We start from the raw sequence: 17790 nt of genomic DNA on the forward strand, positions 1-17790 counted from the left end.
TTTTCGTGCAATGGAGGCGTGCCTTAGTCGTCGTCCTTTCTCAAGAGCACCATTGGATGCCGATCGAACGACGATGGGGACGCCTTGCAAGGCGTCACGAGGGTCCCTGCCTCAAAGTGTTCCTTCGATATGGAGGTTTCTTTAAAGGACAGGTTTTCTGATAGATTCTCAATGCTGGCTGCACTCTCCACTTGAGAATAGTGTCCATTTAGGTGTCTTGATCTATGATGTTCTATTTAATCCCTCATCAAACGCTGAAAGCGGAGGAGATTTTGGTTGATTTATGATGTTTGTTGGATTAAAAAACTATTAATTTAGACTATTTAGTCTCATCAAGTTAATAAGTTATTTATCCTTGTCAAAAAAATATTTTCCGAATCCTCAAATCTCTATCATTGGCTTCCACTTGGCCTTTGCTATCCGTATATCTAGGAAAGGTCTTCTCGAGATGCGGATTGTTCAACAGGGCAATAGTACCAGCACATGGTACCATTTTCCAAGCAGTTGATGTGGCACAAAGAAGTCATTTGTTTCCTCGTTTTCTTTGTTCTTTGTGGATTTGAATGTTGAATATCATTGTCTTCATGTTAATTGACCAATTGTTAGTAATGTTGCCAAATAAAGTTATTGGTTAGAGATTCTCTTAGATCGACGTAAAGTTCTAATATCAACTTGATCGCTCAAATCATTTGTAAGAGAAAAAAAATGATATTGCCAATTGATCCATTGGTTTATTGGTTTATCAAGATAGTTTGATTTCAATGCAAAATTGTTAGCCAGCATTTAGCTGAACTTTTTTGAAACCAAGGATTGTGATGATAGAAAACTTAGTCCCTACTCTTTTTCTTTTTTTTTTATTCTTGTGAAAAATGCATCTTAAGGATGGAAATCTCTATTTTATCTTTGCTTTGTTTAGTTTTATATTGTTTAACTACTTACCCTTTGTAAAAAATATATATTAAATTTGTACTTGCATCTAAATTTATATCGATTCTACGTTATACTTAAAAGATATTTAATTCATCTAAAATTATCTGTAATTATTTATTTATTAAATAAATTATATCATAGTCATTTTTATGCTATAAGGTTATATCTCTATGTCAAGTTGGGTTCGAGATTTGTTATTGTGCCGAATTCAAAATTGATACCCTTATTAATATTAAATTATACAAAAGAAGAATGAATGTATTTTAAAAAAAATTATAGGTGTACATATTAAGGATAATGAAGCTCAGTCAGGAGAGGCAGAAAGAATAAATAATTGAAGGTCAAATAAGGGGAAAAAATTGAAGTTCATTATCTTATTTCCTTATATTTTGAGGAAAATAAATAACTTCTCTTTCTATCTCCTTTTTTTTTTGAATTAAAACAAAATTTTCATGTCTCTTACCTTGAAAGCCTATTGAGAGTTTTTATAGAGATTTATCACATGAGTAGGTAAGAGAAGGCATTTTTTATGACAATGTTCTCCAAAGTCCCATCCAAGTCTGGCTTTAGTCATGAAAATAATAATTTTCCCCCAGACAAAGACATTGGGTTCCGGAATTAGATATTTTATTGAATATATTAGTCAAATGTGGACATTAATTGAGTTGTAATTGCAATCATTCCCTTTATTGCGATAATTTTAATTATAAAACATAAGGTAGCATTGGAAGTGGCTGTTGTTATTATGTATGCAAAGCATTGCTTCAAGCAATTTTGACATTATCGATCTCCAGCATTAAACATATATTAGTTTTTTCTTATTTAGCATCAGTACTCGATACATACATGCATGCACCTTGTGCTTGATCATTCTACTAGGGTTCCTTGTTCTCCATCTCTGCAGCTTCTTCCAGTGCCTTGGGAACGCCAAGACTTGATATCCTGTGGGACTGTCGAGAGATGATGCTCGTCGTCGAGGGGCTTTCAGCGAATATGATCTCGTAGCCATCTCTGAAGCTATCCATTCCTTGGGCTAACATCTGCCAGAACAGACCACCTGCGCAAGGGCCTCCAGCCTTGGCTGATGCATATATTGCATCGTAAATGGTGGCGTAGAAGGCGTCCCTTTTGCTCACGGTGTACCCTGCTTGCCTCGACGACTTGCCGAATTCTGTCACCATGAGCGGCTTCCCAAGAATTGAACCTGCGTCTTGAATGTGAGACTGGATCCAGCTCCGGAGGAAGGCCAGTTGACCGTCGTCGTTCGATCCTGGAACCCTGTAAATTAATGGTGCAAGGAATTAAGCTTAGAGAGCTGATGATTTGTGTGGAGATTGTAGCTGGGTTGAGCTCTGACAGAACGCAACAGGATCGACCGTACGTACTGCTTACCATTGATCAGGGTATGCATGAATGGTGGCGAAGTCGATCCCCGGAACCCGGTTGTTAGCGATGAAATCAGTACCGACTTCGTAGCCGGGGTTGTATTTCTTCCTCTCAGGCATCGATTCGCCGTAGAAACCCTCCATGCCAACCTCCACCATGTGGTTTCTATCTGTAGACTTCACGTGAGCAGCCATCTCCGTGATCCAGGACTGTCAATGAATTCCGATGCCGGCCGTAAGAATCACCAGAAACAGAATGAAAAGGAAGAATCTGAGAAGGATCAATGAACTGGCTGTGACAAACTTGGAGAGTTCTTCCTGAGAGGTCGCTTTGGCATCGCGGCTCGTTCATGAGCTCCCATGCGAAAACGGTGGGATCATCCTTGTACGCTACTCCCGTGATAGTGTTAACCCTGGCGAGAACAGTCTGATATAGACAACAAAATCTGTGAAGTTCCACATATAGAAGCCAAGGTATACATGCAATGGAACAGTAGCGAGAAACTTGTCAGTGTACGCACGTTGACATGGTTCTTGTAGAATTGCTTCACAACTTCGTTCCTGAAGAAGTCATCTTCAGACCCTAAGGACTGACCCTTGTCTCTTGCCCATTGCACATACTTCTTCTTCCCTCCGAAGCCCTCCCAGTTGTTGACCAAGCTCAGTATCAGATGCACACCATACTTCTTGGCTTCAGAGATCACAAAGTCCAAGGCCTGAATCGATTCCATTCAGCCAAGAATAAACCGATATCGTTGTCAGAATTAAGAATCATTCTTCATGATCGGATCTGCTAAATCATTACCTTAAACAATAATATAGTACAACAGTTAAACAAGCAAGGCATGTGTATATATATTTACCTTAAACATATTCTCATTGTATACACCAGGGGAGTACTGCAAGGGTCTATATCCTCCATCACTGAAAGCCCAAGTCCTGATCACTCTTAACCCGAGAGTAGAGGCCTGCTCAAGAGCAGAAGACACCTTGTCCTTCTCGGCCGGATCCGCAGCCGTGTACATGAGCCAGTACGAATTGAACCCGTTCGAATAGAACGGCCGATCGTCAATAACGAAATGAGTTCCCCTGGTCTTAGCAAAGCTGGAAGGACTGTAAGCACTACCATGGAAGACTAGCAGAACAAAGAGAAGTACGCTGCACAAGGTTTTCTTCTTCTTCATCATCATCTTGCTCATGATGATCTCTGCTGTGGGAGTAGATCTGTAATGTACTGGTTTGGACCAAGTGCAAAGAAGAAGTTCTTGCACAGAGACTATATAAAGTTCAAAGACCTGTAACGATAGAAAGGTAACCTTCCCTTTGAACTGATAGGATATGGTGCAGTGGAACGATCCTGCAACTGTAGAGAGTAAAGGAGACCTTAGAAGCTATCCACCATTGTGGGGATGGAGTTTGAGGAATTATAGGGTTTCTTTAAAGCTGTAAGCCCATAAGTTAGTTGCGCAAGTTGGTTAAACTTTTGGATACACCCGCTTTCATCCGCTCCGATGCTACCGTGATTGGTTTAAATATGGGCTTTATAGATGAAATATAAATTATGGGCTTGATTAATATACTGAAATTGGTTGAATATAGTTCAGACATGATCAAAGTGGGTTCAGATATACTGAAAATACGAATCCGGACAAAAGTTAAGTAGATGTTGGCATGCGTTTGATTGGTATTTTATTTCGCTTAATTCCTAGATAATAATGATAAGAGGTTGAGTAATCATGCATCACCTGTGATGTTCAGTCAAGATTTTATATATATATATATATATATATATATATATATATATATATATATATATATATATATATATATATATATATATATGTATAATTGGATTTTTCTTGTAGGCACCTCACTTTGATATAAATATTCTTTCGTTCTCCATTAGTCGTTCACTGTAAGTGACAATATCAATCAACTTGGTCTCCACTCTCATCGTCAGCAATGTCATCTCCTCCATCTTTATCATAGTATTTACCCTACTTTTTGTTACTATTGTCGCCTCCTCCATGACCTCTAGTTCCCCCCTTTGCCTTCCCATGTTGTTATCACCATACTTTCTACCATCCACCCTCTTTGTCTTCACTAATACCGCCCCTCTCATTCTCGTTAGCGGTAGGGAACCTCTCTTTAGGTCGTCAATCCTCTGGTCTTTGCTAATACCGCCCCAATCACACTATCCACATTGCTCGTGTTGCCCTTCGTCGCTCTCCCTTTTTATTTTAACTATCTTATTTTTATTCTATAAATAATATATTTATCAATCTCTCAATTTTATTGAATAATTAATCTAAGATACCTAAAATATTTATTTAAAAGAACTACTTACCCATTTAGCATAATTATATCCTCCTATCTATTCCTAATATTATTAAAATTATGATCAATATATTTTTAGTCCTATTTAATCTAAAACTTTTAGTTTATAAGGTTTACGTTAATAACTTTAGTTTAGAATTAATTCTATTTAGATTTTTATCGGTTAAAATGATATAATTAGCAAATAACATAAAATTATACTATAAATGACTAGTAAGTTCAACCATAGGGACTTAGGACTTACTAGACAAGCTCACTTTGGTTTTAACACTAGGAATTACTTTATTATATATATTCTTAATAACATCAATATAGTTCATGGCGCTTTTTTTTTCTTAAAACCCAGTATAATGAATCTTTAGGATTTTGATCGTAGGCTTTCTCTAAAAGGATAAAAATCATTTGTTAATCTTTAATTTTCTCTTTGTACTTTTTTTATTAATTATCTTAATAAATAAATAAATTCTATTTATGATAGAAAATTAAACTAATTTTTAGAGATATATATTTTTGAAGTCTTATCATATTTTCAATAACAGTTTTTTTACTCATGATTTTAATTTTTTTATAATTATAATAATTTTATGTGACACTCGTATTATGATAAATTGATAATAATTTTTTTTCATTCATCATTTTTTTAATCTCATAATTATGTTAAATAAGATAGTTAACTAAGTTACTCCTTGATCTCTTAAACTTTTAGAACCTCAATAAGGATATGATTAAGTCACACACTTTTAATTTTTTTTAAAAAAATATTTTTATTTTATTAATTCTAATTTTATTAATGAATATATGATTATTAAATCTACACAATTATCTTTCATTAAAACTAAGTCATTTGTTGAATATTCATTAAATAATTTTATTAATAAAAATAATTATCCAGTTCAAAAAATAGCTACATGAAATATAATCGGATACTAATAGCTCAATGAATAACAATATTAACGAGTCGGAAATGTACTGAGCAAATTTTTTGAAGGAATAAAAGTGTTTGATACATCTCCTTAAGGATATCTCCTTTAAGTCGTAACAAAGTGTGATCTCCGTCAGTGACCAAAGAACCAGCAACAAAATGCCTTCTCAGTTGGGAACGCATCCTCTCATGTCTTGGTTGGGTTGTTTCCCACATCGTGTCAGGTAGACGAGTAATATCTCATATATATCATCAAGCATACGGAGAACTGTAACAATGGAAAGCCGTCTTCTTACTCGTATGGTAAAGTATCTGATGCCAAGCCATCGCGTAAAATTGTTGTTGTGTTGCTATCATGTAATTTCCTACCGTGCATTCCCAAGTAATATCCCTGCCACCTGTCTTTTTCCTTTGATTGTTGGATTGCGTGACCCAGTTGGTCGTGGGCCCGTGTCTCTCTTGCTATAGATTTCAAATCGGATGTCTTGATCAACTCCATCTGTTGGTCGATTCATTAGGTGATCAAATACTAAATGGAAGATGGTGTTGCGGTTCTTAGCAGGGGCAAGAACCAAGTCATGGAACTGCCGCCTGGATTTAGGTTCCAGCCCACTGACGAGGAGCTCATCACCCATTACCTGGCCAAAAAGGTTACGGATGCCAGTTTCCATGCCGTAGCTATCGGGGAGGTCGACTTGAACAAGTACGAGCCCTGGGATTTGCCTTGTAAGTCTTGCTGAATCTGCCGACTCCTCTTGTTTCGGTAAGTCATGCATCCCTGTCTTGTTACATTGTTGTTTCTTGATTCACTCACTCGTAGTGAGAGCGAAGACGGGGGAGAAGGAGTGGTACTTCTTCTGCGTGAGGGACAGGAAGTACCCGACTGGACTGAGGACGAACAGGGCAACCAAGGCAGGCTACTGGAAGGCCACGGGCAAAGATAACGCCATCTACAGAGAGAAAATCCTCGTTGGAATGAAGAAGACTCTGGTGTTCTACACGGGTAGGGCTCCCAAGGGAGAGAAGAGCAACTGGGTGATGCATGAGTACCGACTGGAGGGCAAGTGCTACGTCCACAACCTTCCGCCCAAGATGATAGCAATGGTACGTACTCGCCGGTCTCCTCTCTTCCTCGGCTCTTTTTACCTCTCGGAGTCGGAGGACATCTTGTTTAGACTGTTCGATAAGATGCTACATGCGCTCCTCAATGCTTTTCCATCTCTGGCGTGTGTAGAACGAGTGGGTGGTCTGCAGAATATTCCATAAGATTTCAAGCATCAAGAAGCCGGTCAAAGCGGACGTTTCTCTCGTACCTCCGACGAAGGAAAACGATGATATCAGCAAGAACGAAGCCTTTCCCACATTCGATTCCCCCAACGTGACCTGCTTCTCCAACACAACGGGGATTAACGACGAGCTGTTAGATGAGTGCTTCCGATTCCCTTCTGCCGCGGCTCGCCAAGGTTCACTGACCCCTCGGTTCCTCTCCATGATGTGCCTGTCGAGCTCCTTGTGCTCGTCGGGCATGCAGTCCCCGCCCGATGTTAGCTCCGTGAAGAAGCAGACGAGCGGCACGGAGCTACTTAGCGCGTCGTGGGACTCAGGGTTCACCTCTGTGATCTCTTCGATCGTGTCCAGCGACGAAAGCGGCAAGCGGCCGTTTGCCGCCCAGGAGATCCCATCGGCCTCGGCCGGCCACATACTGCTCGCCGATCGCTGTCTCTGGAACTATTGACGACACGGGAGGGATAAGAGATTCTCGCCAATTCCTGCCTGTGGAACTTGGTTGATCGTATTCCACGAGAGAGACAAAATGAGTGCGAAAATTACGGTCATGTTGTTTCCATAGGAGCTTCTCATTAGCGTTACACTATGAGTGCAAGAGATTGTTTTGTATGAATATTGCCTTGTGTGTGTGTGTATATATATATATATATATATAGAGAGAGAGAGAGAGAGAGAGAGAGAGAGAATGTGTGTGTGTGTGTGTGTGTGTGTTCGAAGTCATCCTTTTATGAAACGAAACGTATTGCTTCATTCGTCAGTGCAACGAGAATTTATGAGTTCAGAGATCCATTTCTGAGGTTTGTCTTCTTTTGGAATTGCTTTTTTCTCTGGCCTCATTAGATAAACACCAGTTTTTTCCAGTTGTATCTTCGACGGATGATGTGATTAATTTTTGGATGGTTAGTGCATGATACATCAACATGTAAGTCACGAGAGTCGCATACGCTCTTGTCCTAATTTAGCTGACAGAGACGACGGACCCTCAATTATTATATGTGGACTTTTGTCGAATCAGTGTGAGATCAATAATACAAAGACCCACATCAAATAATGTCTCAGATGGTTACATCCATAAATCTATTCCTTTTGCCGATCACATGTTATTGGCACCGTCGTCTCGAAAGTTACTGCCTAATAATTGCCTCTTGGGTGATCCAAACCTTATATTCTCTTCCCATGGATACTAAGCTCTTAAGTAATTGTGAGTCCAGTTAATGAATTCTGTCACAGTATGCGTTTACATCGAAGAACAGTGGGTGCGGAAGATACTATTTCTGATAGCGTTGCTGCCAAACGACTGCCGAACGATAAATCCTACACAAGGCCAAACGTGTGGTGTCATATTATATGCAGCAGTGTCATCACGGGATTGGATCAGGGTGGAATCTGGCCAGTGGACAACGCTGCGTTTGAATAATCTGACCGTCCTATGCCTCCAATGCTAAATACATTGGTCCTTTATTTTCGGTGATTGATTTTAAAGAAAACTATATTCAGAACGGGTTAATGGGTTAATGACGGGTTCTTATATTTTAAAAAGTTACATTGGTATTTCTATAATTACAAAAATAAAACATCTAGGTTTATTTATCCTAATAATATTAGTTTTACTAAAAATATATAAATAAAAGGTAAAAAGATAATTTTGATGTTCGATGATGGACGACGACACTGCTAGCATCAATTGTGGTAGACAGCAAGGTGGATCCCAGTTTTGATCCCTCCACATTTACATCTAGTTCATGTCAATGTAGATATGGAGCGGCCATTACACTGGACTTGGTGCATGAAAATAATTGAGAATGTGGCCACCAGCCTCTACCTCCACCAGAGAAACCCACTGGTCATGCATGCCAACCTCAAGTCCTCACATCCTTGATCATCCATAGCACATCCCGCATCTATAGTCACTCTCTACCTTTGACTACTACGCATGCTATTATGATGTTTAGTAGCACCATTAACTTCTTCTCGGATGCCTCATTCATGGATGACTCGGGGTCTTCTCCAGAGTCATTTCGCTCCTCCCACGCAGAGCGAACCCACTAAGAGATGTCGACATCGTACTCCTCCACTAGGTCTTGGAACGGGATCTTCTCAGTGAGAAGCTCCAAGAGGAGGATGCCGCAATTATAGACGTCAGAAAGGGGGGTGAAGGAGGGTTTGGGAAGGTAAGACTTGGGCATGCAGTAGAAGAGAGAGGAGGATGCAGTAGAGGAGGAGGGGGCGGCGAGGTCGTAGGGTGAGGCTAGGGGACAGAGGAGGGATGAGATGAGAGCATAATCGGTAAGGCGGGACATGAGGTATGGCCAAGGAGGATGTTGGAGGGCTTGAGGTTGGCATGCATGATTGATGGGTTGCTCTTGAGGAGGCCGATGGCCACATCCTCCGCTATCTTTAGGCATGATGTCCAGTGTAATAATTACTCGACATCTGCATCGATATTGACAAAGATGCAAATAGGAAAGGGTCGAAGCTAGGATTCGCCCTGCCGTTCGCTAGCGGCACCACCATCTGCCATCGATGTCTTTTGTCACCGAGCATTAAAATTATATTTTTACCTTTTATTTTTATTTTTCATCGATAAAACTGATATCATTAGGATAAATGGATATAGGTATTTTGCTTTCGTAACTATAGAGATGTTAATATAATTTTTTAAAATATAAGGATCAAAATACTAAAGACTGTTAATTCATGAGTTTGTTGAGATTGTTGAGATTGCCGTAGGCCACCAAAGTAGAGAATTCATGAGTTCTCCTGAAATTAGCTAGATCATGGACTAAATGATTAACGTCGTTGGGGGAGGAACTCATGAATTATACATAATATTGATAGCTGACTTATTATTATAATATAATTTCATATTTCGTTCTCATTTTACTCTCAGATCAACAATAATCATTTTAAACCATAATAACTTACAAATATCATGTGTCACGGCTTTGAATTCTGTCTTAGCACTAGATGACTGTTTCTTGCTTCACTATGTCACCAAATTTCCTTCTCAGATGGTACGATAACCTAAGGTTGATCTTCGATCAACTACTAATCTAGCCCAATCTACATCCGTGTAGGCCTCTAAACTCAATTGCCGATCTCTTCTAAAGAAGATGCCTTTTACTGGAGTGGACTTCAAATATTGTAGAATACTTTGAATGACGTTCAAATAAACCACTTTAGGAGAATGCATGAATTGACTTAGTATACTCATTGAATAAGCAATATCAGATAGTGTACGAGAAAAGTAAATGAGTTTCCCAACAAGTCTTTGAAATCTTCTTTTGTCCAATATCATGTCTTCTATAACATTTTCCATTTTATGATTTTGCAACCTTTGCGTTGGAGAGCCAGTATAACCAGGTCATGTCTCCAAACAACAGGCTCATCTTAGGGAACCCATGTGGCGTGATCTCGAGGTATTGCTTGTTTATCCGCGGTAGGTTCTGTGGTAGACAGAATTGGTTTTGATCATCTCGAGGTTTTGGGGCAGACCCGAGGTGTGCCTTGGCCTCACCGAGACAGGTCTTTTACCCATCATAACGGGCTTAGGGCTCCATCATAGCGGGCCTGGTCATCTGTCGTAGCGAGTCTTCTACCTGTTGTAATGAGCTTAGGGCTCTGCCATAGCGGGCGTCATTGTTCGATGTAGTAGGTCTTCTTCCCGTCGTAATGGGCTTGGGGCTTCACCATAGCAGGACTCGTCATCTACCGCAACAGGTCTTATTCCCATCAGAATGGGCTTGGGGCTTTACCATAGTGAGCTAGGGGCTCCATCATAGAGAGCTTCCTCCAAGCGGATTCAAGCATCCTTGATTCTTTATCTGCTATTGGATCACATTGTGGTGATGCCAATGGGGTGGCACGCACTGTATTATGGCGATCGTTGTTAGTGGAACTTCAACCAGTTGCTTTATCGGCTCAGGGTGCAGAAGGACTTTGTTGGGGTCCCGGGGGTCGCTCCTTACTTTGCCAATGCCGACCCGGGTTGTGAACTTCATCGTCATATATTATGTTAATACCACCACCTTCAGCCAGTTGAGAGTAAGCCGAACAATGATTGCATTATAGGCCGAAGGGATGTCTACTACCATACACTTGGTCACTAGGGCCTTGGAGTGCGGTTCTTCACCGAAGGTAACATAGAGGTTTATCGTCTCGAGGGGAAAGATGAAATCACTGGTAAACCAAGTTAGTGATGATATCATTGGGGAGAGATCGCTCGTCATCAACCTAAGCTTCTGGAAGGCGTTGAAGTACAACATGTTGGTGGAGCTACCCGTGTTAACCATGACCCTTTTCATTTGGCGTTGGCCATCCTGACCGAGATCACCAAGGTGTCATCATGGGTGAGGTCGAGGTGCTCAGTCTCACTTTCTTTAAAAAGAATTTCTGGTCCCTTCCTCCCACCTCGGGTATTTATCTGTAACAGTTCGGGCATAGGCTTTGCGTCCCGAGGCGCTATCCTCCCCCCCTCCCCAAGGCAAGTTCACTGAAGATGACAATAATATGCTTCTCTATAGGGCCATGTAGTCGAGGGGATAGTTCATGAGGCTTATAGAGAAACTTCCCGAGATGGCCCCTTCGGATGAGCTCATCAATTTGGTACTTAAGGTCGCGACACTCCTTCGTATCGTGGCCGTAATCCTGATGGAAACGATAGTATTTTGATTTGTCCCTTTGCTCCAGGGGAGATCTTTGTCTTTGTCATGTTGAGAGGGATTGACCCGAGCCTTGAGTGGGATGCCTCGAGTCTAGGTGTCTCCTCCGCGATGACCCCACATTTGGGGTTCAAGGCGGTTCTTGGTGCAGTCTCTTATGGGGCTCCTCATGTCGGCCAGAGATCATAGCCTCTATTGTCATGTATTGGTTTACTCTTTGGAGCATTTTGAGGATGGCCGCCAATGACCTCTCAACCAATGGCCAGAAGAAGCGAGAGGCCCATAAGTCCATCATGAAAGCTAGTATCACTAGAGAGCGGTGGGCATCTTGAACCCCTCAGATCTCGTTTTGCGAAGTCGGTGACGAAGCAAGAGAGCGGCTCATCTTCCTTTTGCTTTAGCTCGAGCAGCATGGTTGCGGAGGGCTTAGGGCGTACATTGGCGAGAAAATGAAACTTGAATTCTTTTGTGAGAGCTAGGTGAAGGAGGAGAATGATAATGACTTTATATGACTATACCATTCATGAGCCAACCCTCTCAACGTTATTAGGAACGCCCGACATATTAGGGTATATGACATGTCATATAATGACATTTGGGCCTTAAAGGTCACAATATGCTCCATTTAATCAAAACTACCATCAAACACCTCCAATAATGGGAGGTAAAACTACCATCAAACACCTCCAATATGCTCCTCTTGGATGCTCTGGATGAATGGAGAGCAGCTCGAAGTGAGGTCTTCGGCCTCCCAATTCGAATGCTAGAACTCACATTTTCCCTTATCCAAGCGTTGGTTGACCCGACAAAGTTGATCCATAAGTGAGTCTTCCATCAAGTCGGTAGATTGGGTGTCCGACTCGAGTAGGGTAGATCCATAGTGCATCATATTCCATTTGTCGATGATAGTGGTGCTTTAGGTGACATCTCAGCCTACCGAGGACAACCTGGGTAGATATGTTATTAATCCGTTGGAGAGGCCTCAAGAAGCATGAGAGCAAGTGAGGGTTGAATCGTCGACCTCAGTATAGGTGGTGGGAAGGAGGGTAGTTGTCCTCCTTGTCCAAAGTTACTATGTGCAGGCAATGGCACTTCATCGCTAGAGCGCTTGTTGAGGGGGTTCGCAGGTGGACGCTCTTGCGACATTTGGCTCTTCCTCAAATGTCAAAATGTTGCAACCTTTGCACGTGCATTGACTAGGGAGTCAGCACAACTAGGTCACATCCCGAAGGCGCAAGCTCATCTTAGGAACCCACGTGGCACTCCTGAATGTGAGTTGGGTGAGCTGAATATGGCTAGCGCGATCCTGAGGTGCTGCTTATCTGCTTGCGGTGGGTTCTATGCTGGACAAAGGTGGTTTTGATCGTCTCGAGATTTTGGAGCTGACCTGAGGTGTGCTTTGGCATCCCTGAGATTCCTGCATAAGATGTCAGCGTCAGGGAAGTTCTCGATTCAAACGCTCTGATGGTAAAGTCAGAGACAGAATAGAATAATAAGAATTTTTCCTCTCAGGTTTTGGGAGTCAATTTTTATAGCTGAACGATTGATGGCGAGAAGCGGATTACTCTTCTCCCTGATCTATGTTTCTACATGAGCTCATTTATGTCAACGATCAGCTCGTACACTTTATTGTGATGCATCGTTTGTAATGGACGACCGCGTGCGTGTCGTCTATACCGGGCAACTGAGAAAATGGGGAAGACGAGCCTTGCTACCAGGGATTAATGCTCCCCGTGAGAATGCAACCGAAAAATGGAACGATGGCTCCGTCGTCTATCCCCGCGGAGTGTGCACCCTTTCCGAAATTGCGATTGGCAGGGGGTGAAAGATACTTTCCCTGCCATGGGGACGGGGAGGAACGTGGGCTCCTCTGTCCTCATCATTACGTAGATGGCAGTGGATAGCTGGGTGATCCCTTATTCCCTGATATCATATTTCTGCTCAGATTCTTATATTTTATATTTCTGACCCTTTTAAGAATCTACTGACACCATGAAAGCAAGTATATTTGTTTCTTTTGTCTGATTGACACTGGTAAAATTTAGTTTGCTTCAGTAATCAATTCAATATCTTTGTGATACTTAAGCAAGCAAAAGAGATCGATGTTTGATAGCTTTTACAGCAATAAGTTATAAATGATGTGGAAAAGAAGGGGAGAAGAACCTCACATGATTTTTATAATATACATGTAAAGAGTCGAGTTTTCTAAATTAATTACGGACATCTTGTCATTACTTTATAAAATTATTTGATTTCTTTTCGATCATCAATTAGAATTCTAATGAACATTAATCAATAACTCATTAAACATTAATCGAGGAAAGAGAGATTAAATTAGGTTATTTTTAGCTTGAAAGAAAACATAATTTAGGGTGTTAAACTGGACAGCTTCTAAATATTTATATAATATTTCTAAAACTAATCCAACTCAACCCTATTGATGGTCATGGTCAGCTAAACTTCTATTTACAAACTTCAGTTGAGAGTTTTCATCAAATTCTGCATAGCTTTTTTAATGCAGGCATTTAAGATATAATTTATTGGGTGACTAAAGGTCTGGCAAACATAGACTTGTGTAAATTTTGGTATAATCAAGCATCACAATAATTATCTTGCAGCAAACACTAGAATCTACTTAGATTTTGCAAAATCGTACAATAAAGATTTAGCAAAGGATCACTGATACATACTGATGCTCTCCACTGGATCATATTAAGGGTGTCTTTTTCTGAGACATCTGTAGCGCATCACCCATTCTAAAGAATGCCAGTCTTGTTCGGATGGGCAAATGAACCACTGTAGCTTAGACTGAAGTTTCCGGTAAGGAACTCAAAGCACTGATGACATGCTCATACACTTTGATTCCTTTGAGAAACACAGAGTCCATCAAAAACTGTGCACAAGTCAGAATATCGTCAGATCAGCCAATGTAGAAGAAAAGAAGAATGGAAACAAATGAAAGATGAGTATGTAGACCTCGTTGTGATCATGGAGTAAGATTGGAGTATTTGCCATCGGTGAAAAGCCCAGGGCTGGAATTCCCATCTGTCTCATGAATCGAGCATCAGTAGTGGAAGATAAAATTTCTGGTTTTGCAAGTTTCCCTCCAGATGCCAGAACAGCTTGTTTGAATGCGGACCACCAAGGGTTAGACTCATCAGTGGGTGTTGCTAGGGGACGCCCTTTGTTGTCCCGTATCGGTCCTTTTTGTATCAGCTGTGAAATTTTCGAAAGGAAACAAGTATTACTATGAAACATGAGTGTAACAGTTGTGGAGACTCATTCAGAAGATCATTTCCAAATCATTATAAAACATGAATATGAATGAACCTTTTATATTCCATGCACCAGAATCACTAAGAAAAATCAGTTGTTAACCCATGTAGATATGGTTGGCTACTAATTATGTCTATTTAGTTGCAAATTCAGGAACATGTATGATATGTCATTCTGAGCAGACAAAGAAAGATAATGAAGCCTCAAAGTCACCACGACCAAAGGGCAGAAACTTCTGTTTTGAAGAAAAGATACATGAAGGCCATTACATTTACATCCTAAGTTGAGTAACAAGCTTTCAGCTAATATAGAATGGCATTTACATGAGGATCATAATCTTTTCACCTTGTATACTGTATTCGTGACTAACATGCATGATCTTGGAGTCACTGAGAACTAACATGACAAATGTTGTTTACATCTGTTTCTATCAACAATCATAACCAAATAACATCCCATTAACTAAACGAACAAAACAAGTATTTCAAGGGAAAACCATAACCCTTTTTGAAATTAAGAATAAAAAATGGAGACAACTACAAATACATATTGTTATTCCAATTATGAGGGATCATGTTGCACAAGATCATCGTCTATTTATTCCAAACTTTGCTACATGACAAGTGAAATATTGAAGTAATGATTCCAATAAAGTTAGAACATGAAAGTCACATCTTAAGTCCTCTATGGTGATTATCCAACCAAATATCTAGCATGAATAAAAAGGGCATGGATGTATGAGACCAACTTATTTTTTGAGACAACATAAGGTTGACCCATATGTCCATGAAAAGAAAAGGTCGACTGAAATGGATTCCACCTGACCAATGTTGTTGCCAACCTTAATGGCAAGGTAAATAGTAGATAAACACCAATTTATTTCTTAGTTAATGAACTAGATCAAATTAAGATTAAGCGCACCCAAAAGGATATTTATTAAAGAATGAAAAATTATTCCTCGAATCAGTATAGGCTACTGAACATCTCTTGGGATCCTCTTCAACAAAACCACAGCCAGTCAATTAATTTAAAAGGAGAACGTCTACAATAAAAAAGAAATGTAATATAAGGGATAATATCCTCTTCAACAATGAAATCAAACCTATCAACATGACAATATTAAATATGCTCTACCAGAAAAAAAAGATAGTGAAAGAAATTTGCCTCCAGGTCTGTTTTCACAGTATAATTTAGCACCAGTGAAAAAAGTTTCTTGAAAAGAGTAACAGTTTGATACAGCAAATGGAACTGGTACCAGAACCTACTCACTCTCCAGTGCCCTGTGGTATTATGGATGGATTATTGAGTGGTCATTGTGGCCTTCCTTGACATGTTCATATATTACATTATTTACAAAAGATGTGGATCCACACCCAACATGTCAAATGTCACATCATGCAAGCATTCCTTGGATGTAACTTGGCAAGCACTGACCAACTCATGTCCATTCTTTAATTGAGATGTCATTTCCTTAGTTACCACCTCCCAATTTGCTCCTGACATCAATTTTCTAGCATCTGTCAACATCTAGGTTTCATGGAAGAAGAAAGAAAGAGTATGCATCTCCTTCCTTTCATAAATCTTCTCAATTTCTATTATCTTCCTTTTCCATACTTCTTTTCTCAACATTTACCTGTCAATTATTCTAGTGAACCATGTTTTGGAGACCATAGCGAGCAGTTCCCTAAATTTAAAACACTTCCTAGGTGATAGAGGAATAACTATTTTTTCCTTCCAACATTTACTTTGACATTTCATACCAATATCGAAGTTGTTCCGCACAAAACCTTCAAGATTTACTACAATAATCTTCTTGCTCTAAGCATCTAACCAGAAAAAAATAGAAACATTCATGGATACTTTAAGCAACCCCTCTAAAGGATGATGGGATTAACAACCCCTCTAAAGGATGACGATGACACTAAGGAAGAAAAAAGGTGCAAGTCAAAGCCAGTAGAAATACTAGACAACATTTGGTAGAGGCACAAAGTTTATATCGCAAATACTATTAGTGAAAATAGTAATATAAATATCATACTTCTTTATAGAATGAAGGCCAAACACATTTGGAACAACTTGTTCTGAAGATAATATCAATGAAGTGCAAACCATTGATACCATGGAGAATTGGTTAAAGCTGCACCAAGACTCTAGTTGAAGGAATCTAACTATGTAAAGGAGCTCAATAAGAGAGCAGATTCAAATGAAAAAAAATCCATTACTATATATCAAAGACATCCTAACCTGATATGTCATATTCTTTATATTTGGTGCCCATTCCTCATCGATCCTTCTCTTTAGTACACTTAGATCTGTTGTTGGTGGAAGACGAACATCAAACCCGACCTCAGCTTCTGAGGGTTGCATATTCATTACAAAACCCTGGAGCAATCATGTTGAAATGTATGAGTCCAAAGGGTGCCATCATATGCTCATACAGACATGAATAACAAATGTAACAATTTTGACAAACAAAATCAACATTTTACAGATGCACTTCGAATTTGATATCAATAGCAAGCAAACAAGAAATGACAATAATATGTACACACACCTGATCATCACTCTATACAAACGGAAGCTTTGGTTGGAAAATATCCTACTTAACTACCAGGGATATGTAAAAAAGCAATGTCATAAGATAGACATCCATGAAAAATTACTAAAAGTAACAATCAGAAAGATGTCATATTGTGAGAAACATTCAACAAAAGAATGATCTATATATTAGGCTACAATTAGGATTTAGGATATATTCCCTCGTCGATAAATGAAAGTTCTATTTTGATTCTATAGCACGTTAAGATCTTATTAACTTAGGTAAACTTGCAACAAAATTAATTGAATGGTTACTTGTTAGATAACTGAACATAAACACAATGGGCTTATAAATAAATTCATTTCCTTACAGTTCCTTGTCAATTGAATTTTTAATACCACTACTAGCAACAGTGCCATAATACTATCTTACTGGTATGTATCTGTGAAAAGT

At 39.7% G+C, this 17790-nt stretch overlaps 3 protein-coding genes across 3 annotated transcripts in view; 1 reads left to right on the forward strand and 2 right to left on the reverse strand.

Moving 5' to 3' along the window:
• Positions 1–1805: 1805 nt before the first annotated feature.
• Positions 1806–3505, reverse strand: LOC135586198 (putative mannan endo-1,4-beta-mannosidase 9). The gene is made up of 5 exons (XM_065110976.1): positions 3179–3505; positions 2837–3031; positions 2620–2742; positions 2323–2525; positions 1806–2208 (listed from the first exon to the last, which is right to left on the reverse strand). Exons 1-5 carry the CDS (start codon positions 3503–3505, stop codon positions 1806–1808), a joined length of 1251 nt encoding a protein of 416 aa, XP_064967048.1.
• Positions 3506–6021: 2516 nt separating this feature from the next.
• LOC135615635 (NAC domain-containing protein 100-like) lies at positions 6022–7618 on the forward strand. The gene is made up of 3 exons (XM_065114432.1): positions 6022–6300; positions 6395–6678; positions 6809–7618. The coding sequence occupies exons 1-3, from the start codon at positions 6108–6110 to the stop codon at positions 7307–7309; spliced, it is 978 nt and encodes a 325-aa protein (XP_064970504.1). The 5' UTR covers positions 6022–6107; the 3' UTR covers positions 7310–7618.
• Positions 7619–14079: 6461 nt separating this feature from the next.
• LOC103989500 (uncharacterized) overlaps positions 14080–17790 on the reverse strand; it is a 5802-nt gene continuing 2091 nt past the window's right edge. The window contains exons 2-4 of the mRNA XM_009408363.3: positions 17043–17180; positions 14499–14738; positions 14080–14415 (exon numbers count right to left, since the gene is read on the reverse strand). Coding sequence (XP_009406638.2) covers positions 14326–14415; positions 14499–14738; positions 17043–17180 — 468 coding nt within the window. The 3' untranslated portion in view covers positions 14080–14325. The remainder of the gene's footprint in view (positions 14416–14498; positions 14739–17042; positions 17181–17790) is intronic.

The sequence above is a fragment of the Musa acuminata genome, chromosome BXJ2-6 (assembly GCF_036884655.1).
Source record: "Musa acuminata AAA Group cultivar baxijiao chromosome BXJ2-6, Cavendish_Baxijiao_AAA, whole genome shotgun sequence".
In the NCBI taxonomy this organism is placed as follows: domain Eukaryota; kingdom Viridiplantae; phylum Streptophyta; class Magnoliopsida; order Zingiberales; family Musaceae; genus Musa; species Musa acuminata.

Excerpts from the sequence above, each read along its gene's own strand:
- LOC135586198 (XM_065110976.1), bottom strand. The coding sequence starts at position 3,505 with ATGATGATGAAGAAGAAGAAAACCTTGTGCAGCGTACTTCTCTTTGTT. Across the intron at positions 3,032-3,178 it reads ACAATGAGAATATGTTTAAG|GCCTTGGACTTTGTGATCTC; the intron begins GTAAATATATAT and ends GAATCGATTCAG. Across the intron at positions 2,526-2,619 it reads TCTCAGGAAGAACTCTCCAA|TCCTGGATCACGGAGATGGC; the intron begins GTTTGTCACAGC and ends ATTCATTGACAG.
- LOC135615635 (XM_065114432.1), top strand. The coding sequence starts at position 6,108 with ATGGAAGATGGTGTTGCGGTTCTTAGCAGGGGCAAGAACCAAGTCATG. Across the intron at positions 6,301-6,394 it reads CGAGCCCTGGGATTTGCCTT|TGAGAGCGAAGACGGGGGAG; the intron begins GTAAGTCTTGCT and ends ACTCACTCGTAG. Across the intron at positions 6,679-6,808 it reads CGCCCAAGATGATAGCAATG|AACGAGTGGGTGGTCTGCAG; the intron begins GTACGTACTCGC and ends TGGCGTGTGTAG.